The sequence below is a fragment of the Patagioenas fasciata genome, chromosome 2, assembly GCF_037038585.1.
Source record: "Patagioenas fasciata isolate bPatFas1 chromosome 2, bPatFas1.hap1, whole genome shotgun sequence".
NCBI lineage: Eukaryota > Metazoa > Chordata > Aves > Columbiformes > Columbidae > Patagioenas > Patagioenas fasciata.
Window position 1 is genome coordinate 88,163,469 of NC_092521.1, and position 23,912 is coordinate 88,187,380.

Genomic DNA, 23,912 nt, shown 5'->3' on the forward strand with positions numbered 1-23,912 from the left:
ATATACTTTATGTCCATAAAAGAGCCAAGTTAGGGTTGCCAGGCATTTAGTTTTGGTACTGTGTAACTCAGAGTCGGCAAAATTGTTATTCTCTATAGCTTTTCAAGTGAGTGTAGATGCTTTAATCAGTTTCAGTCCAAGTGTTTTGATTTCAGTCTACTGCTGGCATGTATGTAGAGAGGGTGTCACAAGACCTTAAGAGACAACTTAGGCTTAAATGTACAAAAAAGAAACTTACGAATAGATGTATTTTTTTTTTCCAACACAATGCAGAACTGGGGGCGGAGGAGGTTTTAAATACTTTCTGTGATGTTAGTCATGACAGAATTTTGACTGACAAGTGATGAAATTACTTCTATTTCTACTGACAGTTATGGGATTTTTTGAAAGCCATATGGAATTTGTTCTTTGTTAATATGACAACAGCTCTAATGTAATTAAAATTATTTCTGAATGCTACATAGAAATTGATTTCAAAAGGAAGGGAAAGATACTAAGTTACTGAATATAATTTCTGCATGTTCAGTTATCTTAGGAATGTGTTCTGTTTATTTTGGGTTTTGTCACCGAGTAATTTCTTTGCACATTTTTGTAATATAAAGGTGAACACGCTTCAAGAGATTTGAAATCATCAAAATTGTATTTTGTTTGTTCTTTCAAACCCTCTCCCCAAAATGAAAAATGTCAAGGCGGATCAAAACTTTATGCTGATTACTGAATTTCTCGAATGTGGGTTTGCTGTGGTTTTTTTGGTTAACAGTTTAATTCTAGAGTGTGAATATTATACCTGCAGTAGCATGAACTGTATTTACTTTGTTTTGTTTTATTCTAGGCAATGCATTCCTTAGTAAATGTTGTATTAAGTGGGTGTGTACTGAGGTTAATGGCTAAATCAGGAGACTTGTAGAAAAATATTTGATCGTGTTAACGTGCCTTAAAATACACTACTTTCTTTCCCCCTTTTGTTTAGTGTTTGGGGCAGTTACAGGTTTCTATAAAATGGGAACAGAGCTAATTGAAACTTGTTGCAGAACGCTTTGTTTTTTGCTTGGTTTCTTGTGGGTGCTCACCTGCGTCTCATCTGCTGTGGACAGAGTGGAAATGCCACCTTTTGTGGGGGAAGAAGGCGAATTTTTTACAATGCCTGTTCAGTGAACTTGCCGTAAGGCCATTTACTTTAGTCTTTACTATTTACTTAGAGACAGACTTTTAGAAAATGCAGTAAAATTTCAGTCTTGCATAAGTTACTTATCCTTTGATTTGTAATTTCTAAAATGAGATGTTTTGATTTTCTGATATTTTTCCCCCCTCTTAAGATCGTGCCGGAAGCATCAGTACTCTCGATTCCTTAGATTTTGCAAGATACTCTGATGATGGCAATAGGGAAACAGATGAAAGAGTAGCAGGTAAGTTTTTTTTATTATTTAGGAATCACAGAATAACTTTACCATTTGACTTGCTGTTTCTAGTAGCAGCATATTTAATAGAACATTCCTGAAGATAACCAGACTTCACTGTGGTGGTTTAACTAGTCACTTAATGATATAACCATGTTTCAGACACTTTTGCTACAATTACTGTGATTATGCAAGCAGGTGCACTTCTGTATGATTCCAGATGTCACCAGGGAAGAAGGAAGCCAGCAGTGTACTTGAAAATTGTGCCCAGTTTTTGACAACAGAACAGGATCATGATATTGCTTAATGACTACTACTGTTCAGCTGAAACATACAAAATTATTTTGTGTAGCAGTCAGTGACTGCTACATGGCTGGTAGCTTTCTGTAACAAGTCATCTCTTAAATATAGCTTACGTGTACATCAAACAGACATTACCAAACCAGAGTAAATTTGGAGTTTTCTCAGTTCTGTAAATCTTCTTTGCTACAAATCTTAATTGTAGTGCTTTTCTTCCCATTTAATTTCTTGTTTCTATAAGATTGTTTCAAAGAAGCAACAGGAGTTACCGCCTCTTGCAGCCACTTTCAACTTAGGAGCCTGTGGCATTTTTAATTTCAAGATTAATGATTATCTCACCAAAGGCAGAGACTGCTTTTCTCTTATATTTTAATTTAGTATAATAATGTCTTTTGCATGTGGGCTGTGTTTCTCTAATCCAGGCTTTTTTTATAAGTTTAGATATTGTTATTTGTAGCTCCTGTAGAGAAACCCATAGAAGCTCTCTAGAAACTGCTGCAGAACTCTGTTAATTTCTTGTCAATTAATACTGTTTAATATAATGAGAGCATAAATGTTGTCCATGCTTTGACCTTTGTTCACACAGTTAAGCTTTATGCGACCTGAAATGAAGGCACCTGCTAGGTCTCTGTTTCATGCTGTTGTCTCTGCTCTGAACCACCATGCTTCATCCTGACAGAAATACTGTCACATTGTTAAGCAAAGGCTGGTGAAACACAGTTCCGTAGAGGATCTTGATTCTGAATTTCCTCTCTCTGTCTGAAATGCAACCAGTATTGAGCTGGAGAGAAGAAACAAAAGCATTGCAGAAAAATATAATTTTTCTTACCCCAGCCAGTTCTGAGATAAAGGACTGGATCAAATTAATGAACATGAAGCAGATTCAGCTATTTTGATGTTCTGGTCTGGAACTATAGGTACTTACTGTTCTTTGATTTATATGGAAACTTCCAGATTCTTACTACTATGTAACTGTTTTTTTCAATATATGTAGTCAGTTTAAATAAAAGTTTTAAATACACAGCTAATCTTCTAAGCAAAGTGTGTTTAAGGAACCAAAGTATTTCTGAATTGTGTACTGGAATACAAGGAAGAAATAAGCAAATTCCAAATACTTTAACTTTTTCATCATCTTGGTAGATTTTTCCTGTTTCTAACCAATATTTCTTGGCAATAATATTATTGAGAGAGCTAGTTTGATCTTTACTTGAAACTGTCTCTAGTAACTGAATTGGATTAGAAATGGGTGTAGAAAGTGAAGACCAGTCAGAATTGACATCCAATAGAACCATTAATCTTCTGATGAAACATTAACTACAAAACGTTTATTACTTCCAGTATGAAATGAATATACCCTAAAATTAAACACTAAACTTCATTAAGTACATCCTGAAATGGACATTGTTGAACAATGCGGTATATAATTGACGACTGTCATATGTAATAGACAAGCAAATTATATGGCAGGATGTTTACGTTGCATTTCTGTATTCCTTTAGAGAGTTTTTTTCAATGAGTTGTTAAAAAGTAATTTGAACAAAGCAAGAGTGGTTATTATTTCTACATAATTGTGAAGACTTCAAGTGTTCCAGAATATCCTATTTCTACTTAAAATTCTGGTTCAATTAAAATGTTAAAATGTTTTGTCTCATTTCTGTATAAAACCATCCACCTAAGCAACTTCAAACTTCAGAAAATTGATGAGTGTTTAATTTGCACATTAAAAAATGTCAGTGGAAGTTTCAGAAATTTTTCATGTCCATTTCCTTCTTTGAACAAACTCTGGCTTATAACTTCTGCTTTTGAAGTAGTTCTTAGTTGCAACTGCAGTTTGAAATGTAACTAGAAGTCCATCCCGCTTATTTCTTCTCATATTCTTTCTTTTTGGCAAAGAGCTTTGATGCTCAGGAGATATAATTGTGATCTGTTGCAAAAGCTTGAGACCATGATCTGATAGTCATATTTTTCTTTTGATAGTTCACAGAGTGAGGTTTGAATAGTTTCTTTTTGTAAATGCCTTTCTTGTGCTGTTATCTTTGTTTTTTACTATTTGGGCAGAACTCATGATTTCCATGTCAATTCCCTAGTCAAATGTCAAATGAAGGATAGGAATCGTATCAGTCACTAAAAGGTAGTGGTTCCAAGTCAGAAGGACTTAAGTTATAACACATCCAGTTACAAATACTTTCATACCATGGCAATACTAGAAAGTACCAAATAAAAAAATGTGCATGTATACCATCCAAAGCCATCATATTTTTTGCTGTTATGGATGTTGTTAGACTTAGCTGCCTTTTTTACTTTTTTTTTTTTTTAATTTTACTGATCCAAAAATTCCTGGAAATAACTAGAAAGACTCTTGTTTGAATGGATTTAAGTATTTCAAATCTGTTAGTCCAGTACATTCCATCTGACGTTAGAATCAAAATTTAATGTAGAAGCAAATGTGGTTTGAGCAGTTGTTGTGAATTTGTCGCTTGGAAAATCTTGAAAGAAACTGAGTCTCTTATCTACTGTTGTGATCAACTGAACTGAAAAGGTACAAGGCAGAAAAGCCAGTCAGTATGTGGGCGAGCATGACAAAACTGACTCCAATTTAGAAAGCATCAATTTTCTTCCTTATCTACCTGATATTAACATAAATATAGAGCTGTATAAAAATGGGATAATACATTTGTAATCCATGCAGAGTTCCGAAAAATATATGCATTCTTAGAGCTTGCAATGTACTAGATGGAAACAATTTGTTCTCTAAGATTAATAAGCCTTGAATCTAAATTTATGCATTAAGTGCTGAAACAGGTGGAGCTAAGATTAAGTCAGTACAGAAGGATTTACTAGGACTAGTAAACCTTCTCCAAATATTCACTTTCATAAAACACCCAGAGAATGGAAAACCTGTTCCATTCCTGTGGAGTAAGAGTACACCTAACTTGAACTCATATACCCACAGCATTTGGTATAAATAGGTCATCTGACATTCAATACAAGGAACTGAATCTTCTGCCACATCTTAAATTGACTGTGTGCACAAGTGTGCTTGTTATCTAAAAACCCTACTTTCCGTAATTCAGAATTTTTAGTATTGCTAACTTGCCTTTGTTATCTGCTATTCTGAGAAACCGATAATTTTAGAAACGCATTGCTGTTTTCTCAATGATAGTGAAATTAATCCAGATAATCAAACTCCATTTCAATAATCTGTGTTCTCAGATGTCCCTGCATTAGCTTTGATTTCTGGTTAAGACTATGTATCTCTGCTTAGCAGAATAAAATGCTATCCCCATCAGGATGTGAAGGGAATAGACAAGTTCAAAAGCACTTGATTATTTTTGATGATTTCATTTATCTAAACCTAGGTTTGCAGTTTCTGCTTTGTATAGAGCATTATTGTTTATGTTTTTAATAAGTACTATTACTTGTGTGCAATCAAAATCAGAGAAGAACTTTTTTTTTAAAAAAAGCACGTAACAAACAAAACACAAAAAACATCTGCAATACAACGATCACTTGCTAACATTGTGTGTTCAATTTGTTCATCCTGGAAATGGGTCTGGTTTTGTCTTAATCCCCAGTAAGCAGTAAACTGTCATAATTTCCATCCAGGTCTGTAGTCTCCAAGGGTTGAACCTAAAGACAAATCTGCTGTAGTTCAGGTCTTCTGTGTAGCCAGTCCTGTTTCATTAACCTAAAAGCATTAACGAGGCTACTAAGTCAAGTGTTGGCTTCGTACTATTAGAGTAACAAGCTCTTTGATAGCTTGCTTATGAACTTTCATGCTGATCGTAATTTTTGTAGCTTGATAGTCATCTCTCCTGCTGCAATACAGCTCTCTGATTCAGGTCTATTTTGTGTTACATTCTGAAGTGTTTCACAATGACTGTATATACGATCACTTCTTCTCTTCTTAGGATTGCATCAGGGAAGCGGGTATTAGGAAACATTAGGTCATGAAGTGTGTTGCGGTAGTGGCTTCAATGTGAACTATAGTCAAGACAATTAAAATTTCTTCTGATTGACTGAAAATGTATGCACAAATCCATCCAATGTAATTGGATGTCATACATGTTTTAGAAGGCATAATTTAGAACATGTGCATTCACTCTAGGAGGAAGAACTTGAAATGACAGTTAAGAATCAAACAAGAACTAGACTTGAAACAGTATGCACAAATTTGAGGAAAGCTGGGTAAGCACAGGGTCCCTTGATACGTCAGTGGAGAACTGCCTTTAAAAGAGAATGCCAGAATGCCATGTAGTGGCTTCACAACATAAAACCACCTTTCTACTGTTGTCTGAAGTACTTCATACTGAAGTATGTAGAAGTCTGACAAGATAATCCATAGGTAGAATGCAAAATTCTGGTATAATTGAAAAAATACTGCTTATAGAAAACTAAGCATAGAAAATTTTTGAAGTACTGTTTATTTCTTTAACTTTTTTGCCTTGGCACAAGAAGACTGTTGTTCATGTAGATTCACCTTGTTCAGTATGCCAAATCACAGGTTGTTCTTTATAGCTGACTTCTCAGTCTGTGCCTCAGTAATGTATGAAGTCATTAACAAATGTGTGTGAGTTGAATAAGATCCTTGAGAAAGCTTTATTTTTTAATTTCTAGGCTGAGTAAACTAGCTACCCACTCCTGATATGCACTTCTCTTTTAAGCTATATTGGGTTTGCTGCATGAAAACTGAAACATTTTAAAATTACTAGTCTGAAAATCTTGGTCTAATGCTTAGTTGCGTGCTTGAAAGATTCAGTTCTTAATTAAGTCTGAGTAATTGTCTTTTTCTTTCAGAATGGTAGCTGTGGTGATTTGAGTTCTTTATAAAAAGCAAAAGCAAGAGAGCAACTTAAATTTGGAAGGAACTGTTTTCTCCCTTAAGGCAAAACAGATCGTTCAGAAATGCCCTTTTCTTGTAGGAAGATTGACCACCCTCAGAGCTCTAAATTACTACGCTCAGCTTTCCTGATGTAGTGGAGGATCAATTTGGTTCTTTCCTTTCCTAGGCTGTCTGCAGTAGAACTCTTCTGCGCATAGTTCTTAAGGAATGTCAGCTCCTTTCACAGAGTTCTTTAATGAGTTATACGTGTTATCTGTTCAGTCAGGCATGAAGTTAAACTTCAGCTGGCTTTATCAATGCTTTTGAAGGGCTGACTTCTCTAGATACAACAGAGGGAAAGGGGGAGAGAGAGACCAGGTCATTTATTTTAAAGGTCAGTACTTGACAATGGTTACAAAGAAAGGGCTTAGAGGTTGCTTTTTTTAATTTAAGAGAATGTCATATCATCATCAAATATGGATTCCCAATGTTGATTTCATTAGTATGCATGTTGAGTTAAAACTCATATTTTCACAGAAGATTGCATTTCAGTATAGCTTCTAAAATAAAGAGCTTTTAATAGTAATTTAAAATTTGGTTGGAATTATGCTGTAACCATTTACAAATATTTATGCTTATATAAAAAAACCCTATAAACAAACTTCTTCAAATAAAAACTAGATTTGTGACTGACTTAGATGCATCAAGGTTTGTATGGTGGCACTAATAAGACTAAGAAATTAGGTACAACTGTATCAATGCTGTGTTGTAGTAGAATTATGTGGCTTTTGTGACATGCTGCAAAGCAACAACTTCTCAAATATACTATGTCCCGAATCTTCCACTGTATACAGAGAAACATGCAGCAGAGTAATCTACTTTAAAGGTTGAATGGGTAAAGTCCTAATGGCTTCTAAGAATTTTCAGCATCATCACAGTTCACTAAAAATTAATTCTTGCCGTCTGACATGGGTTTGTCTGACATGAGCTTTTTGGCTTTCTATGCCTTCAGACATGTCTTATTCCGATTTTCCTTAATGGGATTTCTGAGTTTTTCTAGTTTGTGTTGTTTTTCTAACTTTTTTTTTCATTATTTCTATCATTCTAGTGCAGGGCACTCCTGATCTGCAACTGTTCTGGTTTTTGAAAATATTTTATGAGAATAAAATGTTAACATGTAGTCATTTCCATCAGAAGAATTTCTTAATTTGAATTCTTTACCATTTTCAAAAACTAACAAATTAGTAGCTTACAGCTTAGAATCATAACTGTGAATTAGTAACTCAAATGCAAGGAAGTGCTAAAATTATTAGATACTTTACTACTAGAGGATTTTCTAACTTTGTTGCACAGAAGTATTTGCAGATCAGCATTGCTGAATACTAGAGAGATTCTACATATTTTATTCATCATATCCTCAGTTGCACTTTGGTATCGCTGCAGTAAAACTCTGTGCATCAAACAAATTACTTTCATGTAGGAAATGTGGTGTACTGTAGTTATTCCTTCCGTTTTTACGCATAAATGCAAACTGAGTGAATCTTTTTTCCATGAGTGCTAATTATCAAAAGATTCTTAGTGACAGATGTTCAAAAGAGGAAACCATTTTCTTTGTAGTCTTCAGTAGCAGTTCCTACAAGCAAGAGCCAATACGATGGTTCTGCCATGCATTATTCTCTGTATAAATATTTCAAAATACCATGTTAAGTTGTTTCCAGGTAAAAATCTCATTAATATTTTCTTATTAAAAGCAGCTAGATTTTTAGTTTTGCATGGCAATAAAGTAAATATTAGATAAGCTATTTAGACTAGTTTAACACTTCAGTATGGTAGCTGTTCTGTGTTCATCTCTTCTAGTTAAGCATAAGAATCATTGTTTGTGGTGACTGTATATTTAAGTGTGATTAGACTAATCTAAGAATTATGAAATACATGTAGTTATCTGGTAATTCCTTAAATAGGTTCCCTTAGATACTCTAACTGTAGATGACTATATAAAGAGCATTTACCACATACTTTGCAAATGTACAGGGTTTTAAAATTTGAAACCATGTTATACACATGACCCAGACATCAAAACTCATGAAATTCCAGAGCAAACAAAGCATTATTGGCCCTTTTGGTGAAAATATTAGGGCATGAGAAACACATAACAGTGACCAGGGGAGTGGGAAGATAGGGCAGGTGATAATGGCAGCTAGAATTACATCTTTTTTAATCTCTAAAGCTGACTCTAGATCACTGAAAGTGCTGTATAGCCTAGAGTCACTGGAAAATTTTAAGAATAATGGTGCAAGTGCATTTTTGTTGCAGGCTTCTCTGTAAGTACTATATGAGAGCCGCATATTTTGCCTTTTTTTTGTATGTGTCTGGCGCACCTCTTAAATGTGTTCAACCAAATTTAAAATCTCAATTCTAGGATATGCCCCAAAATCCACTAGTTTTAAATAGAGGTTTAAAATTAGATTATATTAGTAGTAAAATAAAATATGTTTTAAGTTCTGCCATTTAAGTGCTAAAATTTCAGTGTATGATTTTATTTTCAAACAAAATCTGTAGTCTCAGTGGGACAGTACATTCACTTCATGGTTTAAGCTTTGCTACATGAAGACAGCTTCCTCTGCTGCTAGCATGTGTTTGCTTCATTTGGATCTGTCCTCTGATTGCCCATGTACTCCTCTTGCCCCACAAAATCAAAGTGTTTAAGTGTATCAGCTGATTGTGAGAGTGGGGAAGAAATAATAAGCATTTCCCAGTAATATGCAAAGTTAAAAGCAAGAAGGAAAAAAACCCAAACCCTACAGCGAGTCCTTGTCAGACAGCTTGAAAATTTTGATTTAGCTGATTTAAATCCAATAAAACTATGGAAAACATTCACCAGTTTGCTTTCAGACCAACTCTGCTGCATGTGTTCATAAGTTCCATAAAGACTGCATGCTTTCTGTTTAATACAAACTGTATATTTTTTTTCACACCCATCCTTGCTTTTTATATTTTATTTTTGTTTCCCTTGCCTTGGTTGGATGCCTGTGTGTGTTTAATCCAAATCCCTGTCCAGTCCTGGAGTTTGAACTACGGAAAGCCAAGGAGACCATACAGGCCCTCCGAGCCAACCTGACTCAGGCTGCAGGTGGTGTACATAAACCTTTTCTTAAGTCTCTACTTTGAACAATGTAGAAGTAGTTGAGCTCATCCTGTGTGAAAGAGTAAAACGTAGTTACTTTTTTTTCCTCCCCAGAAAATGAAGTTCCTTTGCAGGAACGAAAAAATTATAAATCAAGTCCTGAAATTCAGGTAGGTGGCTGGTGGTAACTGAGCTTTGCATGGACTTTAAGATGGATATGCTTCCGTAGTTGGAAGGAAGATGAACCAAAGATGTAGCGTATTGTTTTCTTTTTTTCCAGGAGCCAATCAGACCTCTTGAAAAAAGAGCTCTAAACTTCCTAGTTAATGAATTTTTATTGAAAAATAGTTACAAGCTTACATCAATAACATTTTCAGATGAAAACCACGATCAGGTAAAGTTTTCTTGTATGTTTTTACATGCCTGCTTTCCATATTCTGATCTCGTCATAAACTCAAGTGAACTTAAATCGTATTTCCTATGCATGTAGTTCACTTTGTACATAGGAGTATTCTAGGAGTTAAATACATTAATTAACATTTTCGTACATAAAGCATGGTTTGAAAACACAGCACTTGGAGAAGTATTTTCCCAAAATTTGTAGGAAGGGGACAGAATGCTTGCATTCTTTAAAGGATGCAAAACAAGAAGAAAAATGTTAGTTATAGGTAGTTAGACACTTTCCTGGCTTCTGATGGACTCTCTTTCAGTTAAACTAAAAGATCTGGATGTAATAGATTTTGAACATAATATTTTCCTTAAATCATGCTCAGTTGATTTGTGTGGGATATGCAGTATTCTTAATAACTGTCATCTCCTGGGCCTAGATATGTGTATAAGTATACTTAATTATACTGTGACATTTAATACAGTCTTAGAGAAGCTCTCAGTAATAAGGTGTTATCTTAGATATTTCCGAACATAGCTGTGCTTTGCTTTTTTTTTTTTTAAGATGATCAGTTTTATGCCTCTATTGTTCTTATTTCTAGAAAGTAAATATAAACAGGCTACAATGAACATATAGAACACACTTTTTTTTTTCTAGATTATTAACATAATTCTTTCAGAAATTCTTTCTTTCCTTGAATAGGTGTGTGTAATCTGACTATGGGAAAATATAGTGAAAATTGTGAACAGTAAGGAAAAAGTAAAAAAAAAAATTTAAATCACAACTCCTGTACAATTGTGCACATGCCTGTTTATATATATGGACATGGAATAATCTTGTAGTAATAGGATGATAACATGTCAATGAGAAAAGGAAGGACATATAGTGATGGTTTGAGACAGGAGGCCCTAGTACTGTTTAGAACTCTACACAATTAATACACTTATGTCCAGATTTCACTGAGAATATGCACCGCATCCGTCAGTCATCTACAGAGCTGTTTGACTGTCTGCTTCTGGAAAATTACAGCTGTACTTGTGAATGAGATGGGAACAAAATGATACCCGTATCAGTGGAAAGCCTTCTGTCAACTCCACTGGTTTCTGCTAGAATTTGATCAACGTTACATCTGATTCTATAAAGCGTTCACATCCTAGAAAAAAATTAAATTGTGATCTGTGTGTTTTTGGAAGTTCTTCTCTTTAGTACATTACCTAGAGCTGCCTTTAGGGTGAAAATGCTTTGAGTCATAAAACGAAACCTTTTTCTGCTTATGTTTCTTGTGATCTGATTTAAGCTTTCTCGTCCTTTACTACAATGCAATCTTGATGCGATTATTTTGCTGTTGTATGACCTGCAGTCAAATGAGGAATATAAATGAAAATAAAAGGAAATGTACTGTATGCTTTAGTTTCTCTTATTCCTTTGAAGGATTTTGAACTTTGGGATGATGTAGGATTGAACATTCCAAAACCTCCTGACCTGTTACAACTCTATCGTGACTTTGGAAACCATCATGTTGCTGCAAGAGATGTGGTGGATGTATCAGTCGGTGTAGATGATGATGAGTTAGAGGCTGCTACTCCTATCCTTGGGGGCGTCCCTGTGTTTGAAACAACACCACCGTCAATAGAAGTAAGAGCTAGTACAGAAGAAATGTTTCAGCTGTTGCAGTGTTACTTAACATTATCGTACTAAACTTTTGTTTCTGTTTTATGTTTAGCAATGTTTAATAGTGCAAAAATTGGAAGATCAAATTAGTGTGTTAAACAGTGAGAAATGGTCTTTGATGGAACAAATCCAAAGACTTGAGAGGTATGTACTTACCAATCTGGTTGACGGCTGATAAATGTTGGAATAACTTCTCAATGTTTTTCTAGCACACGTATGAAAACATACATACTAATAAAATTACTATGAGTTTTTCAAATCAGGGCAGTCTGTCCTTTTTAATATGTGGTATTTGATTTAGAAAAAGGAAGAGATTTCACACTGGCTATTTCCGTTTTGTTATCTACATAGTTTGATTTTGCAATCAGTTTTGTTCTTTCAATGTAACTTCTTTATTTACTTCTTTGAAAAGAGATTCAGTTCTGATGTGTTTCACATAGGTTTTCTCTTCAGTCAGCCTTATTTCATTCCTAAGTACTTGGTGTGTACAGCTTGCAAACGCTGTTAGGAGGATGTTTGGTTTAATGACTTATTTTAACAGTTTTTACAGAACAACACTAGTAGAAATGACAATATCTTCAACAATAACAAACAGGAGACTTTAAAAGTTTGATCAAAACATGTGATTCTGTAAGCTATACGATATCATTCCTCTTAAGAGATGCACCAATACAACACATGGACAAGTGCATAATTTTTAAGTGGCTTTATTGACTTGGATAGTTACTATTTCAAAGCCAGGTGGGATAGCACATATTAATTCACCACTACCCAGACAGAGTTCTGTCACATCCCAGACAGAGTTCCATCTCTTCGCAATTTGTGTGTCAGTGCTCAGATTTCAGCCAGAAGTAGAAAACACTGTTGTTATTCATGTATTTAATTGATTCGCTCACTCTGAGTGCAACATTTTTTCTACTAATTATGGACAAAACAACTCTGTTAAATCGGTGCTCATTTGAACAGCTTGTGTGATGCAATTTATTTCTGTTAAAGTAATTTTTGAACATACTGAATTTGAAGAGGGAGCTTCTGTGGATCAGTCTTATGATTCCAACAATCTTCTCATGAAAGCTACAAAAATATTTGTTCTTTGCTTTTCCTTTTTTAGTGAAATAGATTTTCTCAAGAATGAAAACTTTGCTGTGTCAACAGTTTATGGTGTAGCTCCCCATCCTTCTTTAAAACAAGTGCCTCTCACAGTCTCAGAGGACAATGGACGGTACTTGGATATGAAGAGCTCTGAGAATGACAATAAACACGGAAACACTGAGGAAACAAGCCTTTCTTTATCAGCTGAAGTGGATTCAAGGACTTCTAAAGATGATACACTAAATTCTGTGCCCTGTAAAGAAACAGAGAAACTGTCCTCTTGTGCTTCATCAACTAAAGCTACAGTCCACTTTGACAAACCTAATAGGTTAGTGATAAGTTTTAAACGGGAATGCTTTAATTAAAATTTCTTGTAAAGTGGATAGGTATTTTTCTTACAGTAAAATTCTGTGAAATTCATTTGTGTTTTGAATGCAAATAAAAGGCTTAACACACCTTTAAGCTACAGTGCTGGTATTTTCATATTGTTCCTTATCTTTTTAGGAGGAGTACATTTGACAAACATACGTTTTTAGTATCAAGTTTAAGGATTTTTTTTTTTTATTTCCTACTTGTTTGTAAAACCAGTCCAGTTCCTTGCAACAAAAAGCTAAAATCAAAATGGTGAATAGGAAGACCAAATATTTCAATTTTCTTTTGAATTTTCATTTCATAATGAAATTGCTTCTGCTTGAAGAGTGGTTTGGAGATTTTTTTACTGTTCATATGTAGATGTGTATTAGTCTCTTAAAAATATCTAAGAGAGCTGTATGATTTTTGTTTTTATAAGCAGAAAGGGTATCTGATGAAACTCTGCTTTTTGAGTTTTGAATTTGGGTCAAGCCTTCACTGGATAACTATGATTCTTTTAATTAAAATAGAGTGTTCATGTTGTGTTATTATGTGGAGATGAGTTTGTATGTCTCAGTGTTCTTGAGAAAACCTTTTTAAGCCTTATGGTGAAGAGAGGAAGTAATGTGTTCATTAAGTGATAAACCACTGTGTAGCCGTCAGAAGTAGCACAGACCACAAACTTAATGAGATTATGTACAACTTCTAAAATTACTGTTGTAGACAAAGATGCCCAAGTAGCTCCTCTTATGGTCTTACCATTGGAATTCCTAGGGGAGCAGGTGGCCATTCTGCTTTGTATTTTGTCAGTTCCCTTGAGATTCTTTTGCTGGTGTTGATACAGTAGTATGTTTCTAGACTTATTTTCCATTTGAAAATACCAAGTAGAAATCTTTGTGATATTCTGCGGAGATGGAAATCAGTACAAGCTGGAGGGAGGGAGGGAGGGAGAGAGGGAGGGAGAAGAAAAGAAAGAGTTGTTACCTGTGCTAGTAGTTAACTTCTTTTGCAGACCCTAAGATGCCTGTTTTGCCTGAATTTTTCTGAATTTCTTGGGCATGGAAATTTTTTCAGTGATATATTAATTTTAGAACAGAACAGAAGGAAAGATTTCAGAATACAGCACCTTAGTCTTACTACAAATCGCTTCTAGTTGAATATACTAGAGTTTAACAGGAAAGTAAAGCTTGGCTTAGATTTTTCTGGAAAATTTGCAGTGATTCCATTTAAACTTTCCAGATTGGGATGGGGGGAAGGCCAGTTCTTTCATATCCTACCTCAATATCCAGACTATGTAATAGTAACTAGTAGCTGTCATACACTGATTGCTGTAAACTTGTCTACCTACTTTCATCTGTGACTTGCTGCAAGTTCCATTTTACTCAGAGTAATCAAGAGCTCTGGGAGGCATGAAGTGCATCAATATTAGATTGGTGGTTTGGGGATAGTGAAGATGGTATTTAAATAGGATGAGATTGAGTGAGGTAGGAACTGTGAGTATTTCCAGTAGGATTTATGACAGTAGTCTCTAGAAAAACATAATTTATTTTGCTGCTCACGTGCATGGATTTATTTGTAAAGTAGTTGAATACCCATTGAGTAAACTGACTTCAGAAGTCCCCTCAAATGCTGAAATAAGCAGAAATAACTGCAGAAATAAGTGATACATATGTAATATGTACCTATGTTTGTGCTGAATTTTTGGCTTAGCATGTCAGCAAAGGGTCAAAGGAAAGCATATTTGATACAGTGTTTTATAGACCCATATCACTAAATTTTCTTCCTGAATTATGCGCTTGGTTTGTAATAGTACAGTAATTTTTTTCATTAAAAATTGTATTCTTTGTTAAGTATTTAGAGGTCTGTGGGAGAAGCAGCACCATAGTACTGCTGTTTATTTATCTCTTTCAGTCCAGGGTTGATTATTTGTAGAAGACAATTCAGAATATATTTAAGAGGCATTAAAAGCTAAGACTCTATCCTAAAAGGCAAGATTGTTACTGCTGTAGCTGAGTAGTGGATTCTTGGCATAAGTCTTGCCCAGATGGGAAGAGAGGATAGAAGAGCGAGCGAGCCGGCACTGCGGCTGCACCCGAAGCTTGCAGGGGAGCCTGCAGATGGGGACGTGGCCATCCCTGGAAAAGTGCCTCATCCGACAGATTGCAGTAGGACACACCAGCAGCAGTTTGACAAGACTGCACCACATGTTTTTATTCAACTCATTGGAAGTGTTTGGTAGTTTGCACCACATACAAGATGGTTTTTGCATTATAGCAGTCACTCTTGGCTGTTTCAGTAAATTGGCTCTTTTGTCCCAGTGTTGTATGAAGTAGCACAGTAGTTCCTCGGTTTTGTATTTGTTGTACATTCTTATATTTGAATATTGTCACTACTAGCATCTCTTGGTCCTTCAAAAGACTTGCCACTGACTTGTGTACAAGCGACAGGGGTCTGTCATCGTTTCTGTCCATCAAGGATTTTACTAGAATTTATCAAGGAGAAGCTTTCTTGACTCTAAATATAACCAGCAATCGTAATGGGATCCACACTGCTCAGAGCTTACTGTTAATTAACCCACAGGGAAATTCAGTGACATATCATCACGCTTAGTTTTCAGTCTGCAAAATAGGGATAGAACTTTGCCCTTATGTAGGATTTTAATTAGGGTTTTGAGTGGGGAAGGATGGATCTGATATTCTGTGGAACAAACGCCAAGATGAAGGGCAGCCCCAGCAAAGGGCTGACCAAAGCCTTGCCACTCTCTTAATGTTAAGATGCTACTTTGCAACATTTGTTCCTGTTCTCCCAGTGTAAATAAAGCTTAAAGCCTTGAGCAGAACTTGTAAATTATTTTTTAAGTGAACTCTTGCACAAAACCAAGATGATTGGAATTAACACAAACTTTCTTCATTAAAATTTAAAATGTGTTTTTAAAACCCATGCTGTCAAGAAAGAAACTTGATTTTAAGTAACAAACATAAATTCTTGTTTATCATATTTTGTAAATAGTCAGAAGAGGAAAACTACTATGGTATATTTATCTGTATCCTCCTGGATTAGTTTAAACTTAGATGCTTTTTTTATTATTATTAGAAAAGGGTGAGTGATGATGTATTTACTATAAATAGTGTGATGTTCCAATCTGTTAGATAAAAATCTATATGCATGTACACATAATTGCATGTGTGTAGGATTTTGCACGCTCAGGTGCACAAAATAGCATTTTTAAGGGTCGAAAACTGATACCACTTTCCACATAGGAAACTGGGATTATCTCCTCCCTTAGACTCATAGATGTGTCATTAGAGGATTCAAACAGCAGATGCTAATATAGGGCAAGATGCTTCATGTGCACATTTTGGAAGACAAATGTTCTTTTTCTCTTCAAGCATAGTGCTTGAGACAGTGTTAGATTAGCATCTAAATACAGGCCTCAGATAAGGCACAGGGAGTTGTCATTACTGGGAAAAATAGGATGCTGCTGCTGCTGACACTTGCCTGCTTTATGGAATGGTCAGTCATTTATGCCATATCACATTCCCTGGGCAAGGTTGTTTTCAGACTCTTATCAGGGTTTGATTTCTGTGATTAAGGCAGTGTTGGCTGGTGCTGTGCGTGGCCATGAGGCAGTGTTTCTATAGATACAAATCTATATGGGGGATTAGGCAGCAGTTCAATGTTTGTTCTGAGGTTCTTGCAATACATTTGAATCCAGCATTTAGGTTCTTAAGTGGCAATTGAACAATCTCCATTTAACCCTGAAGCTTGTAAGTGACTGCTCAAATGTTTTTATGCAACATACAAAATCAGAGCATTAAGCAAAAATACTGTTTCTTGTTATTTCTGCGCACTCCCCCCCCCTCACCAGTTTGCATAATTCTGTGCTTCCTCTTGTGTTGCTAAAGCTTTGATTTCTTCATGCTTTAGTCCTATTTTTGTCTGTGCAGCAATTTGAAAGATGTTACATTTTTTGGAACTGAAAGTAACTTCTTTATTAGGATACCCACTTTTTTTCTTACTGTAAACTAAGCACCATAAAGTCAAAGATAATTTTGAACAGAATGTTCTGCAGCATTCTTCACTTCAAACATGTATTCTGAATGTCATTTTACCTATCTGGTTAGACCAGAGTGAAAGGACTTGTTCAGTCACCTTTCTGATCTATGCTTTTTTTCCCCTTTCCCTTTTTGATGATATTTCAGGAAATTGTCACCAGCTTTCCATCAAGCACTACTGTCCTTCTGTCGGATGTCAGCAGACAGCCGTTTGGGATCAGAGGTATATTTCCCAGTTGACGTAAACTAGAAGATCCTTTATTCTGCATGGCAGCAATAGTTAAACAAGCAATAATTGCTTTGAAACCAGACTTGTTAACATATATGGAGAGAGAGGTTTTTGTGCATGAACCTTAAGAAATAAGAATATGATTTCATATTTTAGCTTAAATATGCAACCTAGTAACAGGTATGTAATTACTGGGAAATTTTGAACCTGTACAAGTGGATTCATGCTTATGAAGTTACTGCCAGATCAAAAACTTAGGGCTTCATGTGTGTGAGTAAATTCAATATTTTTCTGGTAAGTGATCAATCAGCCTGCTGCAATTCTTATTATTCCTTTGAAAGGATATTTTTCTGTTCCTGTGCTTCATTTAAAAAAAAAAAAGGCAAACAAACAACTTGATTTTTTAGGTGTCTCGGATTGCAGACAGTGAAAAAAGTGTCATGTTAATGTTGGGACGCTGCCTGCCTCATATTGTTCCTAACGTGCTGCTTGCAAAGCGAGAGGTAAGGAACCCTGAAATTGTACTTCTTTCTGCCAGGATGCTTTCTTGTTCATTTTGAAGATGTAATGTCTAATTTCATGAAAGTCTGTTACTTCCAATCATGTTCTTACTTTTGTGCATGCATCTCTGCTCCTAGAAAATGGTTTTACACCTCTGTCAGGTGAGTTCAGTAAACCTGCATGGTATCCTAATATTTCTTCCTTTGCTTAAAGCACCCTTTAGCATTCAGCAAGACTGTTACTGTAGGTCCGTCTGTGGTAGCGCAAATGTTTCTGTTGAAGACAAGGGCTAATGTATGTTATAAAGATCAGAAGATTTAAGTTCAAACATAAAATTTGTTTTATTTTATCTATCAGTTTTAGTAAGGATTAATGTTCAGATTCTTTTCCAGCATTATGTACTTCAACAAAAAATGCATTTTACTGCCTTTTCTAGAAGCTCTTTGTATCAGCCAAGATAAAGTTCATCAAAAACATTCATAAGAAAATTAGAAATCATATCTTTTCCTTAAATTTAAAATGAAGCTGAACAAAAATGTACGAATGTAATGTTCATTTTGAATGTAAATGATGTTTTGCATAGTTATTCATACTAAATAGCATAGGAAAGGAAGGCTGTGATTGGAGATGGAAAAAAATTACTTTATTTGTATTGCTTTGTTGTAAATATTGCACATTACCAAATGTGTAAAAAATAAAAATATATGTCAAACAAATTCAGCAGCCTTATAGCTGACAGCGAGATAAAGGGTTTGAAGCAGCATGCCTTGTTGAGTAAGTTTTAGTCCTGTTGAGGGGACCTACAGTATGGTAAATTAGTAGTACGTTTTGCATACATTCACTTTAAGGCTTTGAATAATCCTTAAGAAATTTGTACTGATCCTGTAATCTAAAATTGTATAACATACAAGTAATTATCAGCAGTCGGCATGGTGAGTTTGAGATGTACCAGATTTTGAAAGTCTCTGTCTTTATGAAAAGTGGTTGGGTTTTTTTTCTGAGGGGATGGCAGTGTTAACTGGGTGCTCTGGAAATGGTTCTGTTAATAGTCTTTCAGAATAATTCTGTAAATGTTCCTGGATCAGTGCTTAATTTCTGATTTCTTATTTATTCCTTTCCTTCCCTCTGCTTGGCAGGATGTGGTATTTTTGCTTCTTTTCACAGCTTGTAGCATAATCTGTGTAATGCATTTAATATTTTTGTGACCTTTTAGGCTATTTCCTACTTATTTTGTTTTACAGGTGAAGTTACATTTGGTTACATGTATATTTGCCTTAAATGAATCAACTGTTTCAATTTGATTGAAAAAGCCACAAGTGAGAATTGCATAACTGGATTGCATGGGATGCTCAGCTTTCTGTGAATTGAAATTTGCTTTAAAAATAGGTTTTCTCAGTTGCCACCCATTGCTTATAACTATTCTAATGTTCTTTCAGGTGTAGTCATGGAATTTGAAGGAAAACTTGGGTAGACCATCTGTTAGTATTTATTAATATCAGTATTACAAAAAGCTAACCTACTAACTAGGCTCTCTTCACCAAGAGTGCAACTTTGGATGTTGTCCAAAAACAACCTGATCATGAGACAGTCTTAGCACAGTTTTACAGAGAAGAGGTATGAAAATATACCAAAAGATCACTAATTTGAGAAAGATTCTTAACAGGTTCAGGTTATGAAGCGAAGTGATCACCAGTCTTCTCTGAAAAGATACAGTGATATTATTGAGATCTTACACTGTCAGTGTGTTAGACATGAGAATTAAACACAATTTTGTGATGACTCCCTAAAGTTCCTATCTTTCTTTAAGCATCCATCATTTTGAAACTGGTTGCAAAATCTTGAACTGAAAATGTTGTGCTATACATTTTCATTTTGGAGAAACTGGGTCTGTGGAGGTTGCCAATCTCTCAGTAGGTGTTGTCCTTAACCAGAGATGCAGAAGCCATTTCACCAATGCTTTTAACCCCCTTAAGGTCAGTAGCAGCCTGCCTGACTTGGTGATAATTGTCCAGTAAATACTACGCTTGACAGCTGAGCAACCAGTTATGTTATTTTTGTCTATTGATGCAGCTTTAATTGTCCTTCAGTGTCTGTAGTTTACATTCCAATAGAAGATAAGCAAGAAGGAAAAATGCAGTATTGAGTAGAGTGGCTGAGATATCATTTTAGTTGTTTCCAAAAGAGCAGTTCAACTGGGTAAAATCAGTAGTGCATAATATAGGATAATTGCCTGAAAGCAATTCTTAGTCATTAAAATTCCGTGTATCAACATATAAATGTAATTTTGTTTTTATCCAAAGTGTCTAGGTTATCCTAACTGCTTGAAAACATGTATGTCAGTGTTTAGATTTGTATGTGAATGCATTCACAAACAAAGGAGATACTGCAAGTCAAATAGTAATTAGAATGAAAAGTATCAAAATGCTAAAAGCCTACTCTTAGAAAAAAAAACACAACAAACAAAACCCAACCGAATGAAACAAAACACCAAAAAAAAGCCCCAACAACAACAACAAAACAATACACCTGTGGCTGGATGTGGAGTCTGTGTGTTTACCACTTTAAATCTTAAATGTGTTTTAGTGTAAAGAAAAAAGAATCCACTACTTTCTATTCGTCAAGAGGTATACAATAAAAAGATTCCTTTGGCTATACTGTAACTAGAGAAAAGCAATCTTTAAAAAAATTGTGATAACTAATAGTGCAATACTGATTTCTTATTCTTCATGAGACGTAAAAATTAATATTGTTTTGCCAAGTAAAGGAGTAACCTTCTTTGTATGTACAACTTCCATGCTCTGCAGCTATGTATTCCTTTAGCAGAGTTTGGGCCAGAATAAACTTTTTGGTTAATATCAGAATCTTGTTACTCTTGTTCTTAATCAAGAAACATTTTTCCTTAATTATTTGTTCCTTTCATCTCCCCTATTGTTTTGAGGTTAGTTTCTGTAACTTTATTTTGTGTTATGCAAACTTAAAATCATGATAGTAATCGTTTATTAAATCTGCATCACTACATTTTTATACTGATGAACTGTTTATTTATATAGAGTAAAATATGTTAAGAATAGAGTTTGCTTTTATTTCTTTGTAAAGCTGAAGCAAAGATAATGCTGAATCTGCAGACTCTGAATGGGGGCCATTCTTGACTGTGCTAGAAGAAAATAATGCAGTAGATTTAGAATTGTCCACGTTAATGTGTATTAACTACACACAGACATCACCAAGGCACTTTAATTTTCTGACGTGTTTGGTAGGTAGCTGTCTCTTACAACACAGTAGAGCTGAATATCTTATTACAGATTTTCATTTCAGTCTTACACTTTAAAAGCCATAAAATACTGGCTGTGTTAAAAAAATTAAAAGAATATAGTGTTAGAGCTTGGCAGGGTATTTAAGCGGCTGTGTCAAGCAGATGTCATTCTGGCTGGATATGGATAAAGGTATAGAAGTTTAAGTTCCTGGGCATGAAAATTGTCAGTTATCAGTGTCTTCTAAACGACTGTTTCTATTTCATGGAATAGGGGAGAATAGAAAAATTTAAATGAACAATCAAAATACTTTGTTACTCTGTAAAACTCAGCAGACAGTAGGCTTCTATAGATGGTGTTTCTGAAAAATAGGGATACTGTTGACCACAGCCTGTTTGGTGCTGCTTTTTGGGTCTACATGGGGTCTTGCTTTGGAGTTGGGAGGGATTTTTTGGGGGGGATGGGTTCCCCCACACACATATAAGAGAGACATAACTGGTTTTTAATTTAAGTCCTTCAGTTCCCTTCTCTGCGTATAAGGGACTAGTGTAGTTTTCTTAGAGTGACTTAGCTCAATCTCATCGAGTATCCTTTTTAGTCTCTAGCCTGAAAGCTGATGCCTTCCAACACCATGCCTTATAACATGTTTCGTGCATGCAAGAAGTTGAATTTAGTGTTCATGAATTGAATTGCCAATTGGTACTGGTTTCATCACAGTAGGCTTATATGCAGGTTTCCAAATAGTAGATACACACAAAGATGTACAAAGTTTTCTTCGCACCCCTATCTGCATCGATTCTTTAGTCAAAGCATCCCTTTGGGATTTACAAGATGCTTAATTTGGATCCTGGAATAATAGTCTCATCCCATGAAATGTAATTAGAGTTGTAATTGTAATATTAATAAGCTGAGTAGCACAAAGTTCAGGGTCGTGTATTAATCCTAGGATTAAATATTTTTTCATTTTAAAGCTAGAAGGATGAATTTTGAACTTCAAATACATCCTTACTCAGTTGGTTCTGTACCAATATTTTGTTAGTACCTTCAGCTGTTTTAGCTGCTGCAAGTAAATTTTTATTTTATTTATTGGTTGTCAGAGGCTAATTTACAGAAAAATGTTAAGATAATATTCATTCACAATATAAGCATTGACTATTAGAGAAGATTAAAAGGAACACATTTACAGACTTCATCATAATGTCATCCTGCTTTATATATTATATTGCCACCTGTTTGCCATATTATTACATTAATACTTGAAATTAAAAAAAATACTATCCAAGCTATTGAAGTAACCAATCTTGACATTTAACACTAATTAAATTCATTTTTTGAGATAATTATTTTCCTTATGAACACTCCAACAAAAAGATTCTAATTAGTGAGAGAAGCTAAGACATAGAAGACTTTTGTCAGAATGTTAAACAAAAAAATTTTAATGAAGGCGACAACACAGATAGAAAATTCCTCTGTACCTTGTAGGGAAATTGTTGGCAAAATAAACAAATGCTTGTCATAGGATGCATTTTTAAAAACTTCAAACTTTAATATTTTAACAGTTTTAATATGTAGGAGGAACTGTTTTGTATCTAGTTGAGGTGATGCTGGTTACCATTCAAAAGCCACCTTCATTTGATCACAGTGGCCCAGCTGCTTCATATACCAATGTAAACATTGCCATTATTGAGATCTTGAATCAGCCCAACTAGCAAATCCTGTTCAAAGATAACAAAACATGTTGCTGTAAGTTCGAGAGAAGTGGTCCAAAGGTGCTATGATGAAAAATATGTGAGTGTTTCTCTGGAGAGACTTACATGGATGGTTATGCAGGGGTGAAACAGAAAGAAGATGGGCCATTGCAGTTCCACTGTACAATGCGTTAGGTCAGCTTCGTGGCCTTTGTCCATCATTTACCTGTATGTAACTTATCTTACAGGAAAAACAAAATGACTTTTTCTTCTTTCTACATCTGGGTAGTTCACAGATGTAACCTGCCATGGATATGAGCTTACCTTTTCAGTATTGGAGGCAAGGCTTCTGACAGAGGATGTTTTATTTCATCAAGCTGCATGTGCTGACAATGTTATAATCTCAGTGTGCTTGGTATCTAATGGGAAAACAGTATCGTAGTTCTGAAAGTCACTCCTCCTGCTGTAGTTGCCTAACACCAACATGAACTATTCAGTTTTCCTTAGTCAGAAGGAAAAGGGAAAAGAGAGACTTTGGAATGAACAGGACATTCAGGAAGGATCCCAAATTAAATAGGAGTGTTGTTGGGTTTGTTTGTTTGGTTTTTTTATTGTTTTATGACAGTCAGCACAAGTGGTATTCCTTCCCAAGGAAGGCAGAGTGTTTCAAATAGCACTGGAAGTCCTCTCCTTGATTATTAATAGTTATATACAGTCTCTGTAATAGTGTTATAGAAACTTTCCTCTTTAATTTAAACAGCCAAATGCTGATATTATTTTGTCTTATTGGAAAATGTACCGCTTTCTCTGGCACTCTTCTGCTGGTTTTGAGAATGAAAAACCTGAGATTTATTAAACAATTTTACACCTAAGGCATGGCCCTTAGTGACAGGAAGGAGTGAACTTGAACCTGCCCATAGGTTGTTTTTTGTTCTTAATCATCCTCAATATTCTGAGAAGAATTTGTCCCTGTTTAAGTCTTTTGGAGACTTCACTTGACCTGTTTTTTCCATCTGTGAGAGTAGGTTTGTTCTTGTCCCATA

At 35.1% G+C, this 23,912-nt stretch overlaps 1 protein-coding gene across 1 annotated transcript in view; it reads left to right on the forward strand.

The window, feature by feature from the left end:
* Positions 1–23,912, forward strand: part of RELCH (RAB11 binding and LisH domain, coiled-coil and HEAT repeat containing) — an 82,279-nt gene that overhangs the window by 16,145 nt on the left and 42,222 nt on the right. Inside the window, exons 2-10 of the mRNA XM_065831623.2 lie at positions 1,317–1,406; positions 9,578–9,649; positions 9,758–9,813; positions 9,924–10,037; positions 11,463–11,666; positions 11,755–11,846; positions 12,814–13,122; positions 17,348–17,423; positions 17,837–17,932. Of these exons, the coding sequence (XP_065687695.1) occupies positions 1,317–1,406; positions 9,578–9,649; positions 9,758–9,813; positions 9,924–10,037; positions 11,463–11,666; positions 11,755–11,846; positions 12,814–13,122; positions 17,348–17,423; positions 17,837–17,932 (1,109 nt within the window). The remainder of the gene's footprint in view (positions 1–1,316; positions 1,407–9,577; positions 9,650–9,757; positions 9,814–9,923; positions 10,038–11,462; positions 11,667–11,754; positions 11,847–12,813; positions 13,123–17,347; positions 17,424–17,836; positions 17,933–23,912) is intronic.